Below are 25,617 nucleotides of genomic sequence, written 5' to 3' on the forward strand. Positions count from 1 at the left end.
ACATAACCTTCATAAGTCAAATTTTTGCTGGGTCAAATGAATTTGGCAACATGTTCAGATTCAACATAACTGTACAGCTAGCTTTCAGTTTAGCTCAGTTCAGTCACTCAGTTGTGTCCTACTCTTTGCAACCCCATGAATCACAGCACGACAGGCCTGCCTGTCCATCACCAACTCCTGGAGTTCACTCAAACTCATGTCCATCAAGTCTGTGATGCCATCCAGCCATCTCATCCTCTGTCATCCCCTTCTTCTCCGGGCCACAATCCCTCCCAGCATCAGGGTCTTTTCCAGTGAGTCAGCCCTTCTCATCAGGTGGCCGAAGTATTGGAGATTCAGCTTCAGCATCAGTCCTTCCAAGAACACCCAGGACTGATCTCCTATAGGATGGACTGGTTGCATCTCCTTGTAGTCCAAGGGACTCTCAAGAGCCTTCTCCAACACCACAGTTCAAAAGCATCAATTCTTCAGTGCTCAGCTTTCTTCACAGTCCAACTCTCACATCCAAAAATGACCACTGGAAAAACCATAGCCTTGACTAGATGGATCTTTGTTGGCAAAATAATATCCCTGCTTTTCAATATGCGATCTAGGTTGGTCATAACTTTCCTTCCAAGGAGTAAGTGTCTTTTAATTTCATGGCTGCAATCACCATCTGCAGTGATTGTGGAGCCCGGAAAAATAAAGTCTGACACTGTTCCTTGTTTCCCCATTTATCTGCCATGAAGTGATGGGACCAGATGCAATGATCTTAGTTTGCTGAATATTGAGCTTTAAGCCAAATTTTTCAATCTACACTTTCACTTTCACAAGAGGCTTTTTAGTTCCTCTTCACTTTCTGCCATAAGGGTGGTGCCATCTGTATATCTGAGGTTATTGATATTTCTCCCAGTAATCTTGATTCCAGCTTGTGCTTCTTCCACCCCCGTTTCTCATGATGTACTCTGCATATAAGTTAAATAAGCAGGGTGACAATATACATCCTTGATGTACTCCTTTTCCTATTTGGAACCAGTCTGTTGTTCCATGTCCAGTTCTAACTGTTGCTTCCTGACCTGCATATAGGTTTCTCAAAAGGCAGGTCAGGTGGTCTGGTATTCCCATCTCTTTCAGAATTGCCCACAGTTTATTGTGATCCACACAGTCAAAGGCTTTGGCATAGTCAATAAGGCAGAAATAGATGTTTTTCTAGAACTCTCTTGCTTTTTCAATGATCCAGAGGATGTTAGCAATTTGATCTCTGGTTCCTATGCCTTTTCTAAACCAGCTTGAACATCAGGAAGTTCACGGTTCACGTACTGCTGAAGCCTGGCTTGGAGAATTTTGAGCATTTCTTTACTAGCATGTGAGATGAGTGCAATTATGCAGTAGTTTGAGCATTCTTTGGCATTGCCTTTCTTTGGGATTGGAATGAAAACTGACCTTTCCCAGTCCTGTGGCCACTGCTGAGTTTTCCAAATTTGCTGGCATATTGAATGCAGCACTTTCACAGCATCATCTTTCAGGATTTGAAATAGCTCAACTGGAATGCCATAACCTCCACTAGCGTTGTCTGTAGTGATGCTTTCTAAGGCCCACTTGACTTTACATTCCAGGATGTCTGACTCTAGGTGAGTGATCACACCATTGTGACTATCTGGGTCGTGAAACTTTTTTGTACAGTTCTTCTGTGTATTCTTGCCACCTCTTCTTAATATCTTATGCTTCTGTGAGGTCTAACCCTTTCTGTCCTTTGTTGAGCCCATCTTTGCATGAAATTTTCCCTTGGTATCTCCAATTTTCTTGACAAGATCTCTTGTCTTTCCCATTTTGTTTTGCTCTATTTCTTTGCATTGATTGCTGAGGACGGCTTTCTTTTAAAAAAAAAAAAATTATTTATTTATTTATTTACTTTACAATATTGTATTGGTTTTGCCATACATCAACATGCAACCACCATGGGTGTACACGTGTTCCCCATCCTGAACCCCCCTCGCACCTCCCTCCCCATACCATCCCTCTGGGTCATCCCAGTCCACCAGCCCCAAGCTTCCTATATCCTTCATTGAATCTGGACTGGCGATTCATTTCTTATATGATATTATACATGTTTTAATGCCATTCTCCCAAATCATCCCCCTTCCCTCTCCTACAGAGTCCAAAAGACTGTTCTATACATCTGTGTCTCTTTTGCTGTCTCACATACAGGGTTGTCATTACCAACTTTCTAAATTCCATATATACACAATGGAGTATTACTCAGCCATTAAAAAAGAATTCATTTGAATCAGTTCTAATGAGGTGGATGAAACTGGAGGAAGTCTTTCTTATCTCTCCTTGCTATTCTTTGGAAATCTGCATTCAGATGCTTATATCTTTCCTTTTCTCCTTTGCTTTTCACTTCTCTTCTTTTCACAGCTATTTGTAAGGCTTCCTCAGACAGCCATTTTGCTTTTTTGCATTTCTTTTCCATGGGGATGGTCTTGATCCCTGTCTCCTGTACAATGTCACAAACCTCCATTCATAGTTCATCAGGCACTCTGTCTATCAGATCTAGTCCCTTAAATCTATTTCTCACTTCCACTGTATAATCATTAGGGTTTCGATTTAGGTCATACCTGAATGGTCTAGTGGTTTTCCCTACTTTCTTCAATTTAAGTCTGAATTTGGCAATAAGGAGTTCATGGTCTGAGCCACAGTCAGCTCCTGGTCTTGTTTTTGCTGACTGTATAGAGCTTCTCCATCTTTGGCTGCAAAGAATATAATCAACCTGATTTTGGTGTTGACCATCTGGTGATGTCCATGTGTAAAGTCTTCTCTTGTGTTGTTGAAAGAGGCTGTTTGCTATGACCAGTGTGTTCTCTTGGCAAAACTCTATTAACCTTTGCCCTGCTTCATTCCATACTCCAAGGCCAAATTTGCCTGTTACTCCAGGTGTTTCTTGACTTCCTACTTTTGCATTCCAGTCCCCTATAATGAAAAAGACATCTTTTTTGGCTGTTAGTTCTAAAAGGTCTTGTAGGTCTTCATAGAACTGTTCAACTTCAGCTTCTTCAGCATTACTGATTGGGGCATAGGCTTGAATTACTGTGATATTGAATGGTTTGCCTTGGAAACAAACAGAGATCATTCTGTCTTTTTTGAGATTGCATCCAAGTACTGCATTTCAGACTCTTTTGTTGACCATGATGGCTACTCCATTTCTTCTGAGGGATTCCTGCCCACAGTAGTAGATATAATGGTCATCTGAGTTAAATTCACCCATTCCAATCCATTTTAGTTTGCTGATTCCTAGAATGTCGACGTTCACTCTTGCCATCTCTTGTTTGACCACTTCCAATTTGCCTTGATTCATGGACCTGACATTCCAGGTTCCTATGCAATATTGCTCTTTACAGCATCAGACCTTGCTTCTATCACCAGTCACATCCACAGCTGGGTATTCTTTTTGCTTTGGCTCCATCCCTTCATTCTTTCTGGAGTTATTTCTCCACTGATCTCCAGTAGCATATTGGGCACCTACCAACCCGGGGAGTTCCCCTTTCAGTATCCTATCATTTTGCCTTTTCATACTGTTCATGGGGTTCTCAAGGCAAGAAAACTGAAGTGGTTTGCCATTCCCTTTTCCAGTGGACCACATTCTGTCAGACCTCTCCACCATGACCCGTCTGTCTTGGATGGCCCCACACAGCATGGCTCAGTTTCACTGAGTTAGACAAGGCTGTGGTCCGTGTGATCAGAATGGCTAGTTTTCCATGATAATGGTTTCAGTGTGTTTGCCCTCTGATGTCCTCTGCAACACCTACCATCTTACTTGGGTTTCTCTTACCTTGGTGGTGGGGTATCTCTTCAAAGCTGCTCCAGCAAAGCACAGTCGCTGCTCCTTACCTTGGACGAGGGGTAGCTCCTCAGGGCCGCCCTTCCTGACCTTGAACGTGGAGTAGCTCCTCTCTGGCCTCCTGTGCCCAAGCAGCCACCGCTCCTTGGATGTGGGGTAGCTCCTCTTAGCTGCCGCCCCTGACCTCAGACATGGGGTAGCTCCTCTCCGCCACTCCTGTGCCGAGACAGCCTGGCACTCCAATTGCATGAGGGTGCTGCCTCCTGGACACCCACCCCTCAGTCTTCTCTGACCCTAACTAGATGTCCAGCAGACAAGGATGAGACATCGAGTCCCTGGACCCTTTGAAGGCCCTGCTCCTGAGTGAAGACTGAAGCGCAGAGAGGGAGCGCACCAAGAATGAGGTTTCCCAGCCCCAACAGCACCCCGAAACGCTGCACCCAGAGCCTGAGCCTCATCCCTGGGAGGGCACCTGCCCGCCTGGCCCACTCACTGAGCCTGCGAGGCAGTGTGGCCACCTGCTCCCGGGAGGGGCCTCTCAGACTCTCCAAAGAAAGACAAGCAGTCAGGGGCGGCTCAGAAGCTGAGACTTGGCCGTTTACCTCTTGAAAACCTCCCCAGCCCCCAGAGCAGCCTCTCTGGGCTGGACAGCCCACGTAGGCAGCCTGCTCGGGCCTGCGTCCCCAAGGAGGAAAGAGCGCCGGAACCCTGGGGGCTGCTCAGTGTGGCCCCGACCCTATGGCCCCCAGAGCAGTCAGGACCCCGGCTCACCTGGACAGAGTGGCCCCGCTCTTCCGGCTGACCGACATGCCGCCAGACCGCCGCGCTTCATGTACGCTCTGCGCCGCTGCGCAGCAAGTATTGTTAGCTAGCTTTAGAGCACAGCAACACTAGTATTTATATCTCTTTTGAATTCCTCTGGGACTTTCCAGGTGGTGCTAGTGGTAAAAAACAAAACAAAACAAAAAAAAACCCACCTGCCTGCCAATGCAGGAGATGAGACACAGCTTCAATCCCTGGGTCAGGAAGATTCCCCGAAGAAGGGCATGGCAACCCGCTCTAGTTTTCTTGCCTGGAGAATCCCATAGGCAGAGGGGCCTGGCATGCTACAATGGGACTGCTAAGAGACATGACTGAAGCAACTTAACACAACAATGAATTCCTTTAAGGAAAATAAAAAAAAAAGGATCATTACTACTCTTGACAGTATTTTTGATGCCATAGGGTCCAATAATGAGTGGATAAATGAAAGTATCCCCATTCACATTAATGTAAAGTACTGAGTCTGATTTTTCTGAATGGTGATGCTTTCATTTATCCACTAAGTACTGAGTCTGATTCTTCTCAATGGTGATACTTTCATTTAGGATACTTTGAATTTAGGATGCTGTTGATTACAAGGCACACCATTATTTTATATTACACCAGGAAAATAAAAAAAGACGACTACAAAAATTAAATTATGACTCGGTGCTTTTTCATCACATAGAATTTTTAGTTTACACCTATGGAAAATACTGTTTGTTGTTTTGTTTCCCTTTTTATACTTGTACAAGAGTGATATATGATTTTTAAAATTTATGTCTGTTCTAAAAGAAATTTTTCCATAGGTGTAAACTAAAAATTCTATGTGATGAAAAAGCACTGAGTCATAATTTAATTTTTGTAGTCTTCTTTTTTTATTTTCCTGGTGTAATATAAAATAATGGTGTGCCTTGTAATCAACAGCATCCTAAATTCAATGAAATGGTATTGTTAGGTAGGAAGTTAGGCATGAGCAACAAGACGTGGCCTAACTGAAAAGGATGCAAGCTGATCTCTAAATCCCATTCCAGACAGGCCCAGGAGAGCTCACAGATATGCTACAAAAATAACCCCAGAAACTTTTCCAACTCCTGTACAGGTGCCCTAGGCACACATTGGATACAAACTAACCACAGGGACTTCCTTAAGTGACCTTAGGCTCCTAGGAGTCTATTGCTGCTGCTGCTAAATCGCTTCAGTCATGTCCGACTCTGTGCGACCCCATAGACGGCAGCCCACCAGGCTCCCCTGTCCCTGGGATTCTCCAGGCCAGAACACTGGAGTGGGTTGCCATTTCCTTCTCCAATGCATGAAATTGAAAAGTAAAAGTAAAGTCGCTCAGTCGTGTCAGGTATTCATAAATATTCTATACCTACATACATCTGATTATAACAGACTGAATTATGGGAATGACATGCACAGTAGAGCCTGTTGTTATATAACTTGCAACTATCTATCAAAACTCTCAGTCTGCACCCATTTAGATGAATATATAAAAGCCCTATTATGCATGTGACCAGATACCATCCCTTCCCTGATTGGTCCATTTGCATTTTGTACACGGTAGAACCAAGAGGAGGAGACAGGGAGTATAAAAAGGGAAAGCCAAGAGGGATTGTGGCCACTACTTCAGGGTTGGCTTGTCCCCACATCTCAGGAGTGTACTATCCCTTGTCTGTTTAGTAAAAAACCTCTCTGTTTGAGCTATAACTGAGCTGTAACCTTATCATTGTTTTGAATGCTTACTATGAAGAGACAGGGGCTGAGAAATCCTGCCTGCTTGAGCTGTAATTAGTCTGTCATTCCAAATCTTTGTTATGAGGAGACAAAAATCGAGGGAGAGAAATAAGCCTGCCTGACAGTATCAAGCATGGTATCAAATATCACTAAATTAGCCAAATTTACTTGTAAATCTTTACACATATTCATAATTGAGTAAATAATTTATAATCTATTATTATATATTAACTCTACATTTATGTTAACTTGAAAAACTATGCACATTTAATGGTACCAGTACATTTTAATGTTTGGCACAGTGGCTTTCACATAGTAAGAACTCAGTAAATATTTGTCAGAAAAAAAGCATAATGTTAAAACTACATCTCATGTATATTAACAACTCATATTATAATATATTCAAAATGATAATATATCACTTAATATTGTTTTGTTCAGGATGGGGAACACTTGTACACCCATGGCAGATGCATGTTGATGTATGGCAAAACCAATACAATATTGTAAAGTAAAAAAATAATAATAATTTTAAATAAATAAATAAATGTGTGACTACTTAAACACAACTAAAGGAACAATGGATACTGAAGAGAAAAACAACAGTCCTCACTGTTAAATTAAAATAACCTTTCAGTATGGGCAAACTGACTTATAGGGTTTTAAAAGCTATCATGGAAGATGGCGGAGGAGTAGGACGGGGAGAACACTTTCTCCCCCACAAATTCATCAAAAGAGCATTTAAACGTCGAGTAAATTCCACAAAACAACTTCTGAATGCCGGCAGAGGACATCAGGCACCCAGAAAAGCAGCCCAACTCTTCGAAAGGAGGTAGGAAAAAATATAAAAGACAAAAAAAGAGACAAAAGAGGGAGGGACGGAGTTCCGTCCCGGGAAGGGAGTCTTAAAAAGAGAGAAGTTTCCAAACACCAGGAAACCCTCTCACTGCCGAATCTGTGCCGAGCTTTGGAAGCACAGAGGGCCACATAAAAGGGAGGGGAAAAAAAAAAAAAAATAATAATAAACAATTAAAAATCGCGGATTGTGAGCCCTACGGTAACCCCCCCAGCGGAGAAGCGGCGCAGACGCCTGCACACGCCATTAGCAAGCGGGGGCTGGGCAGGGAAGTGCGGCGCGGGCTGTGTCCCTTAGAGTAAGAATCGGGCCGAATGTCCTGAGCGCTATCTGAGCGAAATAATTTGGGCTAGCAAACCAGACTGTGGGATATCTACCACGCGAAAAGCCAGCCCTAACCTAAGACACCGCCAGGCCCGCGCACAGAACAAAGGACTGAACAGAGATAGCCGGCTGCAGACCTTCCCCCTCCGGTGACAGGCAGCCAGAGCCGGAAGGGGGCAATCGCAGCCCCAGAGAGACACTATCTATAAAACTGTAAGCAGGCTTCTTTGCTAACTAAAACTTCTTGGGGGTCTGGACGGTCAACATCTACCTGAGAAGGTGCGCCGGTTTTACACCCAGATAACCGAGTGGCGGGGAGGCGATAAGTCGCAGCATTGGCGCCCGCCAAACACCTCATCACCTGAGCTGCTCGACCTGGGAAGAACACAAAACGCAGGCCCAACCGAGTCTGTGCCTCTGAGGACTACCCGAGTGCCTGAACCTGAGCGGCTTGGACCTGGGAGCTCAGTCCAGGGCCGGCCTCTGATTGTTCCCGGTGGAGCAACCTAGAGCCCAAGCAGTGTGGGCAGGGAGGTTACACGCGCCGTGAGCGGGGGCAGACCCAGTGTGGCCGAGGCACTTCGAGCGCACGCCAGTGTTATCTGTTTGCAGCATCCCTCCCTCCCTCCCCACAGCGCGGCTGAACAAGTGAGCCTAAATTAAAAAAAAAAAAAAAAACAGGGTCCTCCACCGTCCCCTTTGTGTCAGGGCGGGAACCAGACACTGAAGAGACCAGCAAACAGAAGAAGCTATAACAGAGGGAAACGCCTTGGAAGCTACAGGCCATAGATTAAAACCCTGTGGTTACTACGGATTACATAGGAAGGGGCCTATAGAACTTGAGAAATATAAGTCGGACTAAGGAACTGCCAAAAATGAACTGAACCCACAATACTCACAACAAAACCAGAGAAAGACCTAGATATATTTTTACTATTTTTACGATCAATCTTTCTTTCTTTCTTTTTTTTTTAATTAAAAAAAATTTTTTTAAGTCCTCTATTATCCTTTAATTTTCACTTTTATAACTATTACTTTGCAAAAAAAAAAAAAAAAGACCCTATTTTTTTTTTTTTCTTCTTCAGCAAACTTCATATACATATTTTACAATTTTTTGACCGTGATTTTTTTTTTTCTTTTTCTTCTTTTCTTTAACATTGCATTTTTGAAATTCCAAACTCTACTCTAGATTTTTAATTTTAGCCTTTTGATATATGTTATCAATTTTGTACCTATAGTTTTTTTCATAATTGCTGTGACTTTTTTTTCCCTCTGTTTCTTTCTCTTCTTCTTTTATATAACATCGTATATCTGCAATTCCAAACTCTACTCAAGATTTTTAATTTATGCTTTTTGGTATTTGATATCAATTTTGTACCTGTATTTTCTTTATAATTTTTGCGACATTGTTTTTGTTGGTTTGTTTGTTTTCTCTCTTTATTTTTCTTCTTCTTCTTCTTCTTTTTTTTTTTTTTTTTTTTTTTTTTTAAACGTTGTATTTTTGAAATTCCAAACTCTACTCTAGATTTTTAATTTTTGCTGTTTGGTATTAGTTATCAATTTTGTACCTGTAGTTTCTTTATTACTTTCACGACCTTGTTTGTTTTTCTTTGTTCGTTTTTTCGCTCTTTCTTTTCCTTCTCCTTTTCATTAACATCGCATTTTTGAAATTCCAAACTCTACTCTAGATTTCTAATTTTTGTTTTTATGTATTTGTTACCAATTTTGTACCTTTAAGAACCCAATCTTCAGGACCCATTTTTCACTAGTGTACGAGATTACTGGCTTGGCTGCTCTCTCTCCCTTTGGACTCTCCATTTTCTCCACCAGGTCACCTGTATCTCCTCCCTAACCCCTCTCTACTCTACCCAACTCTGTGAATTTCTGTGTGTTCCAGACGGTGGAGAACACTTAAGGAACTGATTACTGGCTGGATCTGTCTCCCGCCTTTTCATTTCCCCCTTTTATCCTTCTGGCCACCTCTGTCTCCTGCCTCCTTCTTCTCTTCCCTGTATAACTCCGTGAACATCTCTGAGTGGTCCAGTTGTGGAGTGCACATAAGGAAGTGACTACTGGCTAGCCCACTCTCTCCACTATTGACTCCACCTCATCTCATTTGGGTCACCGCTAACTCCCTCCTCCCTCTTCTCTTCTCCATGTAACGCTGTGAACCTCTCTGAGTGACCCTCACAGTAGAGAAACTTTTCATCTTTAACGTAGATGTTTTATCAGTGGTGCTGTATAGAAGGAGAAGTTTTGAAACTACTGTAAAATTAAGACCGATAACTGGAAGTAGGAGGCTTAAGTCCAATCCCCGACTCCAGGGAACTCCTGACTCCAAGGAACATTAATTGACAGGAGCTCATCAAACGCCTCCATACCGACACTGAAACCAAGCACCACACAAGGGCCAACAAGTTCCAGGGAAAAACATAACAAGCAAATTCTCCAGCAACAAAGGAACACAGCCCTGAGCTTCAAGATACAGGCTGCCCAAAGTCACCCCAAAACCATAGACATCTCATAACTCATTAATGGACATTTCATTACACTCCAGAGAGAAGAAATACAGCTCCATCCACCAGAACATCAACACAAGCTTCCCTAACCAGGAAACCTTGACAAGCCACCTGTACAAACCCACACACAGCGAGGAAACGCCACAATAAAGAGAACTCCACAAACTGCCAGAATACAGAAAGGACACCCCAAACTCAGCAATTTAAACAAGATGAAGAGACAGAGGAATAGCCAGCAGATAAAGGAACAGGATAAATGCCCACCAAACCAAACAAAAGAGGAAGAGATAGGGAATCTACCTGATAAAGAATTCCGAATAATGATAGTGAAATTGATCCAAAATCTTGAAATTAAAATGGAATCACAGATAAATAGCCTGGAGGCAAGGATTGAGAAGATGCAAGAAAGGTTTAACAAGGACTTAGAAGAAATAAAAAAGAGTCAATATATAATGAATAATGCAATAAGTGAAATTAAAAACACTCTGGAGGCAACAAATAGTAGAATAACAGAGGCAGAAGATAGGATTAGTGAATTAGAAGATAGAATGGTAGAAATAAATGAATCAGAGAGGATAAAAGAAAAACGAATTAAAAGAAATGAGGACAATCTCAGAGACCTCCAGGACAATATTAAACGCTACAACATTCGAATCATAGGGGTCCCAGAAGAAGAAGACAAAAAGAAAGACCATGAGAAAATACTTGAGGAGATAATAGTTGAAAACTTCCCTAAAATGGGGAAGGAAATAATCACCCAAGCCCAAGAAACCCAGAGAGTCCCAAACAGGATAAACCCAAGGCGAAACACCCCAAGACACATAGTAATCAAATTAACAAAGATCAAACACAAAGAACAAATATTAAAAGCAGCAAGGGAAAAACAACAAATAACACACAAGGGAATTCCCATAAGGATAACAGCTGATCTTTCAATAGAAACTCTTCAAGCCAGGAGGGAATGGCAAGACATACTTAAAATGATGAAAGAAAATAACCTACAGCCCAGATTATTGTACCCAGCAAGGATCTCATTCAAGTATGAAGGAGAAATCAAAAGCTTTTCAGACAAGCAAAAGCTGAGAGAATTCTGCACCACCAAACCAGGTCTCCAACAAATACTAAAGGATATTCTCTAGACAGGAAACACAAAAATTGTGTATAAATTCGAACCCAAAACAATAAAGTAAATGGCAACGGGATCATACTTATCAGTAATTACCTTAAATGTAAATGGGTTGAATGCCCCAACCAAAAGACAAAGACTGGCTGAATGGATACAAAAACAAGACCCCTGCATATGTTGTCTACAAGAGACCCACCTCAAAACAGGGGACACATACAGACTGAAAGTGAAGGGCTGGAAAAAGATTTTCCATGCGAATAGGGACCAAAAGAAAGCAGGAGTAGCAATACTCATATCAGATAAAATAGACTTTAAAACAAAGACTGTGAAAAGAGACAAAGATGGTCACTACATAATGATCAAAGGATCAATCCAAGAAGAAGATATAACAATTATAAATATATATGCACCCAACACGGGAGCACCGCAATATGTAAGACAAATGCTAACAAGTATGAAAGAAGAAATTAACAATAACACAATAATAGTGGGAGACTTTAATACCCCACTCACACCTATGGATAGATCAACTAAACAGAAAATTAACAAGGAAACACAAACTTTAAACGATACAATAGACCAGTTAGACCTAATTGATATCTATAGGACATTTCATCCCAAAACAATGAATTTCACCTTCTTCTCAAGCGCACATGGAACCTTCTCCAGGATAGATCACATCCTGGGCCATAAAGCTAGCCTTGGTAAATTCAAAAAAATAGAAATCATTCCAAGCATCTTTTCTGACCACAATGCAGTAAGATTAGATCTCAATTACAGGAGAAAAACTATTAAAAAATCCAACATATGGAGGCTGAACAACACGCTGCTGAATAACCAACAAATCACAGAAGAAATCAAAAAAGAAATCAAAATTTGCATAGAAACGAATGAAAATGAAAACACAACAACCCAAAACCTGTGGGACACGGTAAAAGCAGTCCTAAGGGGAAAGTTCATAGCAATACAGGCACACCTCAAGAAACAAGAAAAAAGTCAAATAAATGACCTAACTCTACACCTAAAGCAACTAGAAAAGGAAGAAATGAAGAACCCCAGGGTTAGTAGAAGGAAAGAAATCTTAAAAATTAGAGCAGAAATAAATGCAAAAGAAACAAAAGAGACCATAGCAAAAATCAACAAAACCAAAAGCTGGTTCTTTGAAAGGATAAATAAAATTGACAAACCATTAGCCAGACTCATCAAGAAACAAAGGGAGAAAAATCAAATCAATAAAATTAGAAATGAAAATGGAGAGATCACAACAGACAACACAGAAATACAAAGGATCATAAGAGACTACTATCAACAATTATATGCCAATAAAATGGACAACGAGGAAGAAATGGACAAATTCTTAGAAAAGTACAACTTTCCAAAACTGGACCAGGAAGAAATAGAAAATCTTAACAGACCCATCACAAGCACGGAAATTGAAACTGTAATCAAAAATCTTCCAGCAAACAAAAGCCCAGGTCCAGACGGCTTCACAGCTGAATTCTACCAAAAATTTAGAGAAGAGCTAACACCTATCCTGCTCAAACTCTTCCAGAAAATTGCAGAGGATGGTAAACTTCCAAACTCATTCTATGAGGCCACCATCACCCTAATACCAAAACCTGACAAAGATCCCACAAAAAAAGAAAACTACAGGCCAATATCACTGATGAACATAGATGCAAAAATCCTTAACAAAATTCTAGCAATCAGAATCCAACAACACATTAAAAAGATCATACACCATGACCAAGTGGGCTTTATCCCAGGGATGCAAGGATTCTTCAATATCCGCAAATCAATCAATGTAATACACCACATTAACAAATTGAAAAATAAAAACCATATGATTATCTCAATAGATGCAGAGAAAGCCTTTGACAAAATTCAACATCCATTTATGATAAAAACTCTCCAGAAAGCAGGAATAGAAGGAACCTACCTCAACATAATCAAAGCTATATATGACAAACCCACAGCAAACATTATCCTCAATGGTGAAAAATTGAAAGCATTTCCTCTAAAGTCAGGGACAAGACAAGGGTGCCCACTTTCACCATTACTATTCAACATAGTTTTGGAAGTTTTGGCCACAGCAATCAGAGCAGAAAAAGAAATAAAAGGAATCCAAATTGGAAAAGAAGAAGTAAAGCTCTCACTGTTTGCAGATGACATGATCCTCTACATAGAAAACCCTAAAGACTCCACCAGAAAATTACTAGAACTAATCAATGACTATAGTAAAGTTGCAGGATATAAAATCAACACACAGAAATCCCTTGCATTCCTATACACTAATAATGAGAAAACAGAAAGAGAAATTAAGGAAACAATTCCATTCACCATTGCAACGGAAAGAATAAAATACTTAGGAATATATCTACCTAAAGAAACTAAAGACCTATATATAGAAAACTATAAAACACTGGTGAAAGAAATCAAAGAGGACACTAACAGATGGAGAAATATACCATGTTCATGGATTGGAAGAATCAATGTAGTGAAAATGAGTATACTACCCAAAGCAATCTATAGATTCAATGCAATCCCTATCAAGCTACCAACAGCATTCTTCACAGAGCTAGAACAAATAATTTCACAATTTGTATGGAAAAACAAAAAACCTCGAATAGCCAAAGCGATCTTGAGAAAGAAGAATGGAACGGGAGGAATCAACCTACCTGACTTCAGGCTCTACTACAAAGCCACAGTTATCAAGACAGTATGGTACTGGCACAAAGACAGAAATATGGATCAATGGAACAAAATAGAAAGCCCAGAGATAAATCCACGCACATATGGACACCTTATCTTCGACAAAGGAGGCAAGAATATACAATGGATTAAAGACAATCTCTTTAACAAGTGGTGCTGGGAACTCTGGTCAACCACTTGTAAAAGAATGAAACTAGAACACTTTCTAACACCATACACAAAAATAAACTCAAAATGGATTAAAGATCTAAACATAAGACCAGAAACTATAAAACTCCTAGAGGAGAACATAGGCAAAACACTCTCTGACATACATCACAGCAGGATCCTCTATGACCCACCTCCCAGAATATTGGAAATAAAAGCAAAAATAAACAAATGGGACCTAATTAACCTTAAAAGCTTCTGCACATCAAAGGAAACTATTAGCAAGGTGAAAAGACAGCCTTCAGAATGGGAGAAGATAATAGCAAATGAAGCAACTGACAAACAACTAATCTCGAGAATATACAAGCAACTCCTACAGCTCAACTCCAGAAAAATAAATGACCCAATCAAAAAATGGGCCAAAGAACTAAATAGACATTTCTCCAAAGAAGACATACAGATGGCTAACAAACACATGAAAAGATGCTCAACATCACTCATTATCAGAGAAATGCAAATCAAAACCACTATGAGGTACCATTTCACACCAGTCAGAATGGCTGCAATCCAAAAGTCTACAAGTAATAAATGCTGGAGAGGGTGTGGAGAAAAGGGAACCCTCTTACACTGTTGGTGGGAATGCAAACTAGTACAGCCACTATGGAGAACAGTGTGGAGATTCCTTAAAAAACTGGAAATAGACATACCTTATGATCCAGCAATCCCACTGCTGGGCATACACACTGAGAAAACCAGAAGGGAAAGAGACACGAGTACCCCAATGTTCATCGCAGCACTGTTTATAATAGCCAGGACATGGAAGCAACCTAGATGTCCATCAGCAGATGAATGGATAAGCAAGCTGTGGTACATATACACAATGGAGTATTATTCAGCCATTAAAAAGAATACATTTGAATCAGTTCTAATGAGGTGGATGAAACTGGAGCCTATTATACAGAGTGAAGTAAGTCAGAAAGAAAAACACCAATACAGTATACTAACGCATATATATGGAATTTAGAAAGATGGTAACAATAACCCTGTGTATGAGACAGCAAAAGAGACACTGATGTATAGAACAGTCTTATGGACTCTGTGGGAGAGGGAGAGGGTGGGAAGATTTGGGAGAATGGCATTGAAACATGTAAAATATCATGTATGAAATGAGTTGCCAGTCCAGGTCCGATGCACAATACTGGATGCTTGGGGCTGGTGCACTGGGACGACCCAGAGGGATGGAATGGGGAGGGAGGAGGGAGGAGGGTTCAGGATGGGGAACACATGTAAACCTGTGGCGGATTCATTTTGATATTTGGCAAATCTAATACAGTTATGTAAAGTTTAAGAATAAAATAAAATTTAAAAAAAAAAAAAAAATAAAAAAAAAAATAAAAGCTATCATGTTCTCTATTCAATAACAGAATATTTAACAGTAGATTATAACACTTTGGGATGCATCTGAATGGAAAAAAGTTAATATCAGTTCATTTTTCCCTCACCTCTCCCTCTAAATGATTTTACCTTTTAGCTCTTAGGCCATCACAGCACAATTCCAGGAAATAATTAATATATTCATTATATATATATATATATATAGCTTTACTTTCTGACAGTCTACCTAAGCTATGTTAATGTCAGCTCTTACAGCTTCAGTGGTCACTAGGATATTTAATATTGTGAGGAAAAAGAAAACAACTCTTCAGGAATTCTGTTTCTAAACTTGAACAGTATTGCTTATTACACCAACAGAGGGAATCAATGTTGTTCTAGTGTCTTAGCACCATGGATGGCCCCAGGATCTCTTTTTATGTCTACTTTTTGTTGAGCCTAGGACAGGATCTAAAGAGCCCAGCATTGTTATCCTAGCCACATCATTAATTAGTTGTGATTGAGGGGAAGTTGCTAACTTTTCCTGCCTTAGTTTTCACAACTGTAAAATGATGATTTCTAGTTCTTACTGGAATGACTAACAGCAGTTTGAATAATAATAATATTATTTTTCCTATGCTACTTTTTACATAAGCAAATGAACAGACTTTCCTTTTACTATTGTGAATGGGTATATTAAACAGATATTCCCACTTTTCTAGAACTTTAATAAATTCAATACATTTATTATATAACAAATAAGTTGAGCCATGGAGTCATAGTTCTACCTGAATACACTCAGGAAGTGAATGCATATCCAAAGTTAAGTTACTTTTGAGTATGTTGCTTATCATATTCTAGCTTGTAAATGCCTAAGTGCTCTAATTTTTGCCATTATCATAAAACTAAATAGGTAGTATATTAGCTACATAGAATACTGTATTGGACACCATAGACACAAAGATACAAATATATACAACTTAGTTTCAGAAGTTCAAAATTGAAGCTCAAAAATGACTTATAAGGTTAATTAGGTCCCATTTGTTTATTTTTGCTTTTATTTTCAATATTCTGGGAGGTGGGTCATAGGGGATCCTGCTGTGATGTATGTCAGAGAGTGTTTTGCCTATGTTCTCCTCTAGGAGTTTTATAGTTTCTGGTCTTACGTTTAGATCTTTAATCCATTTTGAGTTTATTTTTGTGTATGGTGTTAGAAAGTGTTCTAGTTTCATTCTTTTACAAGTGGTTGACCAGAGTTCCCAGCACCACTTGTTAAAGAGATTGTCTTTAATCCATTGTATATTCTTGCCTCCTTTGTCAAAGATAAGGTGTCCATATGTGCGTGGATTTATCTCTGGGCTTTCTATTTTGTTCCATTGATCTATATTTCTGTCTTTGTGCCAGTACCATACTGTCTTGATGACTGTGGCTTTGTAGTAGAGCCTGAAGTCAGGTAGGTTGATTCCTCCAGTTCCATTCTTCTTTCTCAAGATCACTTTGGCTATTCGAGGTTTTTTGTATTTCCATACAAATTGTGAAATTATTTGTTCTAGCTCTGTGAAGAATGCTGTTGGTAGCTTGATAGGGATTGCATTGAATCTATAGATTGCTTTGGGAAACTATTAGCAAGGTGAAAAGACAGCCTTCAGAATGGGAGAAGATAATAGCAAATGAAGCAACTGACAAACAACTAATCTCAAGAATATACAAGCAACTCCTACAGCTCAACTCCAGAAAAATAAATGACCCAATCAAAAAATGGGCCAAAGAACTAAATAGACATTTCTCCAAAGAAGACATACAGATGGCTAACAAACACATGAAAAGATGCTCAACATCACTCATTATCAGAGAAATGCAAATCAAAACCACTATGAGGTACCATTTCACACCAGTCAGAATGGCTGTGATCCAAAAGTCTACAAGCAATAAATGCTGGAGAGGGTGTGGAGAAAAGGGAACCCTCTTACACTGTTGGTGGGAATGCAAACTAGTACAGCCACTATGGAGAACAGTGTGGAGATTCCTTAAAAAACTGGAAATAGACCTGCCTTATGATCCAGCAATCCCACTGCTGGGCATACACACCAAGGAAACCAGAAGGGAAAGAGACACGTGTACCCCAATGTTCATCGCAGCACTGTTTATAATAGCCAGGACATGGAAGCAACCTAGATGTCCATCAGCAGATGAATGGATAAGAAAGCTGTGGTACATATACACAATGGAATATTATTCGGCCATTAAAAAGAATACATTTGAATCAGTTCTAATGAGGTGGATGAAACTGGAGCCTATTATACAGAGTGAAGTAAGCCAGAAAGAAAAACACCAATACAGTATACTAACGCATATATATGGAATTTAGAAAGATGGTAACAATAACCCTGTGTACGAGACAGCAAAAGAGACACTGATGTATAGAACAGTCTTATGGACTCTGTGAGAGAGGGAGAGGGTGGGAAGATTTGGGAGAATGGCACTGAAACATGTAAAATATCATGTATGAAACGAGTTGCCAGTCCAGGTTCGATGCATGATACTGGATGCTTGGGGCTGGTGCACTGGGACGACCCAGAGGGATGGAATGGGGAGGGAGGAGGGAGGAGGGTTCAGGATGGGGAACACATGTATACCTGTGGCGGATTCATTTTGATATTTGGCAAAACTAATACAGTTATGTAAAGTTTAAAAATAAAATAAAATTTAAAAAAAAATGACTTATATACAAAGTACATCATGCGAAATGCCAGGCTGGATGAAGCAGAAGCTGGAATCAAGATTGCTAGGAGAAATACCAATAATCTCAGGTGTGCTGATGACACCACCCTTATGGGAGAAAGTGAAGAGGAACTAAAGAACCTCTTGATGAAAGTGAAAGAGGAGAGTGAAAAAGCTGGCTTAAAACTCAACATTCAAAAAACTAAGATCATGGCATCCAGTCCCATCACTTCATGGCAAATAGATGGGGAAACATTGGAAACAGTGAGAAACTTTATTTTGGGGGGCTCCAAAATCACTGCAGATGGTGACTGCAGCCATGAAATTAAGAGACAGTTGCTCCTTGGAAGAAACATTATGACAAACCTAGACAGAGTATTAAAAAGCAGAGACATTACTCTGCTGACAAAGGCCCCTATAATCAAAGCTATGGTTTGATTTTTCCAGTAGTCATGAATGGATGTAAGAGTTGGACCATAAAGAAAGCTGAGCATCAAAGAATTGATTCTTTTGAACCATGCTGTTGGAACAGACTCTTGAGAAGTCCTTGGACTGCAAGGACAGCAAACCAGTCTACCCTAAAGGAAATCAGTCCTGAATATTCACTGGAAGGACTGATGCTGAAGCTGAAAGTTCTGATATTTTGCCCACCTGATATGAAGAAATGACTCACTGTAAAAGACCCTGGTGCTGGGAAAGTTTGAAGGCAGGAGGAGAAGGGGACAATAGAGAATGAGATAATTGGATGGCATCACCAACTGGATGGACGTGAGTTTGAGCAAGCTCCAGGATTTGGTGATGGACAGAGAAGCCTGGCGTGCTGCAGTCCACAGGGTCACAAAGAGTCGGACACGATTGAGTGACTGAACTGAACTGACTGAGTTTCAGAAGGGACTGGGAGATGATTAAATAGCACCCACTGTTATACAGTTAAGGATATTGAGGCTTCTTGAGGATAAATTCATTAATTCAATATTTATTCTCTCAGTATCCAATAAATATTTATTGAAACTCTTAACAAGCCACAGTTTTTTTCTAGGCACTGAGGATAAAACAATAAACAGGCCACTGCCCCCAAAGTGTTTACAGCCTATTGAGTTAATGTCATTAACAGAATAAAAGGTAGATCAGGAAAAACATAATTATATTTTCAAAATACAGATTATTGAAATTGAAATTGGAAAGTCCATTAAACATTTATGATAATGCTCATTTTCTGACAGTTTTTTGTACAAAAACCATTTATAAATGAATGCAGATGTATTCCCAATAATGTCAATTTTACTCCATAAAACAAGATTACAATGATGACTAAGTTTTAAAGAAAATCTGATTGGAATGAAACAGACAGCTATATACTTTGTATATTAAATTGCTCTTGAAAGAATCAGATTTCTGAAATTCACAGCTCATATAGAGAGGAAACACAGATCTTAAATTGTCTCAAAGTGGAAAAAAGTTTAAGGCAAAAAATAAATCATGACAATACTGCCAAAATATTGATATCTCACAGGGAAGAGTACTGGATGTTTGCTGATACCTGCTTGGCCTTTGAAGCCAAGGTAGTCATCCATTTGCCTAGAAGTAACTGAGACCAAGCACAATATGTACTGAAGATCATGTAAATATGAGACTAGAAATAGTAGAAGCTGGTCATTCTTCAGTGGAGTATCAGTATGGGGAAGGAAAAAACCCTCTGGTGCATCCTTCTTCAAATGTGCCGACAGGTCTGAATTCACTGTGGTTCAGTTACTTTTTGAAACCTACAACTCTCAAGGATTTCTACTAACCCTAACATGCCTACTATGTTTCTAAACTGTAATTCTTTATACAACATTCAGTACAGTTCAGTTCAGTCACTCAGTCGTGTCCGACTCTCTGAGACCCCATGAATTACAGCACGCCAGGCCTCCCTGTCCATCACCAACTCCCGGAGTTCACTCAAACTCATGTCCATCGAGTCAGTGATGCCATCCAGCCATCTCATCCTCTGTCGTCCCCTTCTCCTCCTGCCCCCAATCCCTCCCAGCATCAGAGTCTTTTCCAATGAGTCAACTCTTCGCATGAGGTGGCCAAAGTACTGGAATTTCAGCTTCAGCATCATTCCTTCCAAAGAACACCCAGGGCTGATCACCTTTAGAATGGACTGGTTAGATCTCCTTGCAGTCCAAGAGACTTTCTTTTCTTTTTTTTTTTTTAATTTAATTTTATTTTTAAACTTTACAATATTGTATTAGTTTTGCCAAACATCAAAATGAATCCGCCACAGGTATATCCGTGCTCCCCAAGAGACTTTCAAGAGTCAGCTTTTCGCAACAGATGGCCAAAGTATTGGAACTTCAGCTTCAGCATCAATCCTTCCAAAGACTATTCAGGATTGATTCCCTTTAGGATAGACTAATTTGTTCTCCTTGCAGCCCAAAGGATGCTCAAGAGTCTTCTCCAACACCACAGTTTAAAAGCATCAATTCCTCAGCGATCGGCCTTTATGGTCCAACTATCACATCCATATGTGAGGGCTTCCCTGATAGCTCAGTTGGTAAAGAATCTGCCTGCAATGCAGGACACCCCAGTTCAATCCCTGGGTTGGGAAGATCTGCTGAAGAAGGGATAGGCTACCCACTCCAGAATTCTTGGGCTTCCCTTGTGGCTCCAGTTTGATCCCTGGATTGGGAAGATCTGCTGAAGAAAGGATAGGCTACCCTCTCCAGAATTCTTGGGCTTCCCTGTGGCTCAGCTGATAAAGAATTCACCCACAATGTGGGAGACCTGGGTTTGATCCCTGGGTTGAGAAGATCCCCTGGAGAAGGGAAAGGCTACCCACTTCAGTATTCTGGCCCGGAAAATTTCATGCACTACAGTCCATGGGGTTGCAAAGAGTCAGACATGACTGAGTGACTTTCACATACTGGAAAAATCATAACTTTGATTATATGGACCTTTGTCAGCAGAGTACTCTGTTTTTTAATAATCTGTCTAGGTTTGTCATAGCTTTTCTTCCAAGGAACAAGCATCTTATAATTTCATATATGCAGTTACCATCTGCAGTGATTTTGGAGCCCAAGAAAATAAAGTCTTTCACTATTTCCCCATCTATATGCCATAAAGTGGGCTTTCCTGGTGGCTCAGCTGGTAAAGAATCCCCCTCCAATGCAGGAGACCTGGGTTTAATCCCTCGGTTGGGAAGATCCCCTGGAGAAGGGAAAGGCTACCCACTCCAGTATTCTGGCCTGGAGAATTCCATGGACTGTAGACTCCATGGGGTCACAAACAGTCAGACACGACTGAGCAACTTCCATTTCATTTTTTCATGCCATGAGGTGATGGGACCAGATGCCATGATCTTAGTTTTTTGAATGTTGAATTTTAAGCCAGCTTTTTCACTCTCCTCTTTCACCTTCATCAAGAGGTACTTATAATACCTTGATGAAGGTATGAATACCTCTTCATCAAGAAGATGAAGAGGTATTAGAAGTACCTCTTGATAATTTAGGTATTATAGATAATCTAGTGATTATTTAAAGTATATGGGAGGAAGTGCTATTGCAAATACTACAGCATTTTATGTAAGGAACTTGAGCATCATAAATCTTGGTATCTGTGGGGCCTCCTGGATTCAATCCCCCGAGGAGACCAAGAGAGCCCTGTACCTGAACTTCTCTCCCCCAACCCCTGCATGAAGGAATCTAAAATCATGCACAATCTGGAAGCTTGCAATTGTCGTTGCAACCTTAGAATAACTGCCACCACCTGGGCAGTGCTGAAAGTAAAAAACCGTCATTCTATTCAATGTCCATTTCCTCTTACCATAATGTGTTTCTCATTAAACAAACAGTGAGTCATGAATCACCTACTAGAACAAGTGCATAAGAAAATCTACTACAAAGAACAAGGTGAGGGTGAGTAGCTAATTAATATAGCTAAAGATTTGATAATTAATCTTTGATACATTTCATAGATATCTATTAGTAATAGGAGCTTATTTGAAGACTATTTTACTTTTAATTGTTGCATGGATTTATGAATGGAAAGTGTAAAACAAGCTTCTACATCCTTATATTTCATAGACAACCTAGTAGGATGTCTTTTTTAGTGGTAATCATTCAATAAATATTCATATATTAAATTGAATACCCAATGTGAATAATACATATTTTCACTTAAGGGCAGAAAAATACCCATGCAATTGTTTGAGATTTTGTTTTGCTCCATTTTTGTTCCCAGGCACAAATCCGAAAGGAATTAGGATTACAATTACTTTCTGTAATGCTTAGAACAAGTTCAGCATTCTCTCTACAATTCATATGCTGTGTTTTACCTTAAGCTGTGCTGAGCTAGGTTGCTTCAGTTATATCCGACTCTTTGAGACCTAGGGACTGTAGCCCACCAGGCTCCTCTGTCCATGGGATTCTCCAGGCAAGAATACTGGAGTGGGTTGTTGTGCCCTCCTCCAGAGGATCTTCCTGACCCAGGAATCAAACCCATATCTCCAGCATCTCTTGCACTGCAGGCAAGTTCTTTAGCCACTGAGCCACCTGGGAAGCCCACCTGAAGGCCATAATTGTGTATTTATAAAGATTTAAAAGCTAGTATTTGGCTTCCAGTCTTCAGATTTTCCTCATTACCAGCCAATCTGAGGCCCAGAAAACCACTATTTGTTGTATGATCACAAGGGGTGGGGTTGGGGTTGGAGTGGAAATCAGTAGTTTTATCCACAGCATCAACTATTAAATGCCCAAAGTTCAGATCTTTTAAATACTCTCATTTCTTTCACTGCACTTCCATCTCTGAGTCTTAGCTCTAGCATGTGTATCATCATTTCAGAACAACTTATCCAATTACCACAGAAGACTTTAAGTTCAAACTATTTTGAGTGTTTACCTCATGCTGAGCAACTATATACAAGACAAGCATATAGTCAATATTCAGCCAGTGCCTTCAACTAGTAGTTGAATTTCACACACTCCTAGGAATGTAACACCTGCTGAACAAATGGAAAAGACTCTGCTGTGTTTATTTAAATTCACAAAATGTCTATGTTTCCAGCATATGTACAGCAGCAGTTATGTATCATTCCTCTCCAGGGCCCAAGTAGCAACATCTCCTCAGGTTCTGCCAAGGGCAGACAGAAGCCTCTCTTGGTTCCTGTTGCCATGATCAGAGAATTTTTAAAAGTACAAATATTCCACTTAAATAATGGTACTGTAAAGGTTAAAACACATTTGTTCCCCACCTCCCTCCTTTCTCTCTTTGTCTTTGTGGTTAGGGAGCCTGCTAACTGTGCCTTCCTTGTCTCCTTCCCAGAATACAGGGTTCTCCACTGTTAACATTCCACGTTGAGCTAAGGTCCAGCTCTCATCTGTTGCCCTGACTACCCTCAATCCACGAGGTCCCACTAGAAGACTAAAATGACAGGCTAGTAAAAGGAAAGAAACAAACCCTACAGAAGGAATGACGATCTTCCAGCCCAATAACAAAAATCCTCAAACCTGTGTTCATCTCCCAAAACTATGTGGACTCTCTCCCATGGCACTCTTAAAACTACTCGGCCTGCAACTCCAGGAATCCAGCTAGACCCATCAATGGCACAATAGGCTACACAAACTTCACAGCGCAGGTGGTTATAAATCCTTTCCCTCCAGGCATCACCCCTGAGTGGCTCTGCTATGCTCCACGTTCCTTTTGCAAAAAATCTGTTATCTGAGACTTCTTTCCACCTTCAGATTTCTAAAGGTCCGTGTGCCTCCTCCATCCGACCCCGTTTTTCCCCCCAAGTTTGTTGACGGGCAGAGAGGATGCCTGTATTAAGGGCTGTATGAGCACCTGTGTAGAAAGGATTTATAAACCTTTCCTTCTTCCACTTAAATCTGTCTGTCCTCTAAGCCTTACTTTTTGCCTCGAAAAATGGAGTAGATCATCCCCGCTGTTGGTCCAACGTTGTCAAGAAGCCCTAGAATTTCATATATATTAAAGGGTTTTGCATACTGTCAAATGTGAACATGACACTGGTTGCGGGTTACCCCTACCGGGCTCCTTTCTGTTCTCGGGGACCAACGCAGCCCCATTTCCAAGGCGTTTTTTGTTGTTGTTTTTGTTTTGTTTGTTTGGTTTGGTTTGGTTTTTTTTTGCATCTAAGTACGGATTCTTCGGCCTGGGCCCTTCCCCAAGCCGCGACCCGCCACCTGCGGGACAAAAGCGAGGGCAGCCAGAGTCCCGGTGGCAAATGGCCCCCGCGAGCAGCTCTCGGCTAACGGTCTGGACACCGCGGCCCGCGCTCGCCTCTCCTCTCTGGGAGCGAGATGGGAGGCGTGGGAGAGCTCAGAGAAAGAGGGTACAGGAGCCTAGGAGCGAGAAACGGCGGCAGCGGGTACGAAGCGGACCAGAGAAGCGGAAGAAGCCAGACAGATGGAGGCAAGAAGACAAAATCTGAACAGTCCACACTGAAAGTCGCCAGGAGCTAACCAAAGGAGACGGGTAAGATAGGAAGGCTAGGCGTCCTAAAGAAGCCCCCGCGCCGCGCGGAAGGCGCAGGACCCAGGAGCTTAGGACTGAGAGCGCGAGCCCCCTAGAACTGCGAGGTCGCGAGCGGAGCCCTCCCCAATTACCTGTGTTACTTCCGCCTTGGCTGCCCCCGTCCGGGGGGAAGATGCTCGAGCATTTCTCCCACTCCACCTGGCCCGCGAAGCACAGCTCCGTGACGATGTGCAGCGCCTTTTGGCACAGGCTGCTCACTCCGTCTTCCTTATGGAAACTCATCGTTTGGCTTCGTTTCTCCCAGAGAGCCGTTCGTTCCCCCTTCCAGTTAGCTCTGTGCTGACCACTCTAGCGCCCTAAGCCATATCCCGCCCTCGGAGACTTTGGCCCAAGAGCGCGCAGCTAAGAGGCGACAACTCTTAGGAGCCCCAAGTTGGCCCCATTGCGGGAGCAGAGGGCTCCAGAGAAAGTGGAGAGGCTGGGGCGGAAATTAGAGCTAGGCGGAGGCGGCAGCGAGGTTATTGCTAACTCTCAGGCCTCGCGAACGAGCCCAAGCAAGCCAGAGAGACCTGGCATGGAGAGCGGAGGGGAGCGGGGGGAGACGTAAAAAATCTAAAGCCCTTCAGTTGCAGAAGCGTTTGTGTTTCTGGGGGGTGCCTGACGACGGCGCGTCCAATCGCAGCCTGGCGCGGGTCTGGTGACCCCTTCTCTAGTCACTGGGGTAAGCGGGAGACAACGGAGGAGGCGCCGCCGAGCTCCCTTGCTGGGTTTTCCTGCTGAGGCCAGAGATGCTCTTTCTGGCGCTCAGGTTAGTGAGAAATCTTGGTTTTCTGGGTACCTTTCCCAGCCTCCATACCCCCCTACCGAAACCCCTCTTGATTACAGATGTGCTCTGATTCTGTAATACTTTTCTTTAAAAGATCATGCCAACTGAAAACAAACTGAAAAAGTTAACAAAATATCTAGTAAATGAGCGATCAAACCAGAAGTCTACAGAAAAAGAGACATC

The 25,617-nt window shown here is 41.3% G+C and overlaps 1 protein-coding gene and 1 long non-coding RNA gene across 4 annotated transcripts in view; both read right to left on the reverse strand.

Moving 5' to 3' along the window:
• LOC129646935 (uncharacterized) overlaps positions 1-24,726 on the reverse strand; it is a 30,490-nt gene extending 5,764 nt beyond the window's left edge. The window contains exon 1 of the long non-coding RNA XR_008712218.1: positions 23,624-24,726. This is a non-coding gene — a long non-coding RNA (uncharacterized LOC129646935). The remainder of the gene's footprint in view (positions 1-23,623) is intronic.
• Positions 1-25,349, reverse strand: part of SYT10 (synaptotagmin 10) — a 121,590-nt gene extending 96,241 nt beyond the window's left edge. The window contains exon 1 of one of the 3 annotated variants that reach the window (XM_055573876.1): positions 24,740-25,349. In XM_055573876.1, the coding sequence (XP_055429851.1) occupies positions 24,740-24,890 (151 nt within the window). In that variant the 5' untranslated portion in view covers positions 24,891-25,349. Of the gene's footprint in view, positions 1-22,452; positions 22,662-24,739 lie in introns of those variants that run through there. The other 2 variants (XM_055573866.1, XM_055573887.1) reach the window with 2 other exon arrangements.
• Between the last annotated feature and the right edge of the window lie 268 nt (positions 25,350-25,617).

This window comes from Bubalus kerabau, chromosome 1, assembly GCF_029407905.1.
Source record: "Bubalus kerabau isolate K-KA32 ecotype Philippines breed swamp buffalo chromosome 1, PCC_UOA_SB_1v2, whole genome shotgun sequence".
Classification (NCBI taxonomy): Eukaryota; Metazoa; Chordata; class Mammalia; order Artiodactyla; family Bovidae; genus Bubalus; species Bubalus kerabau.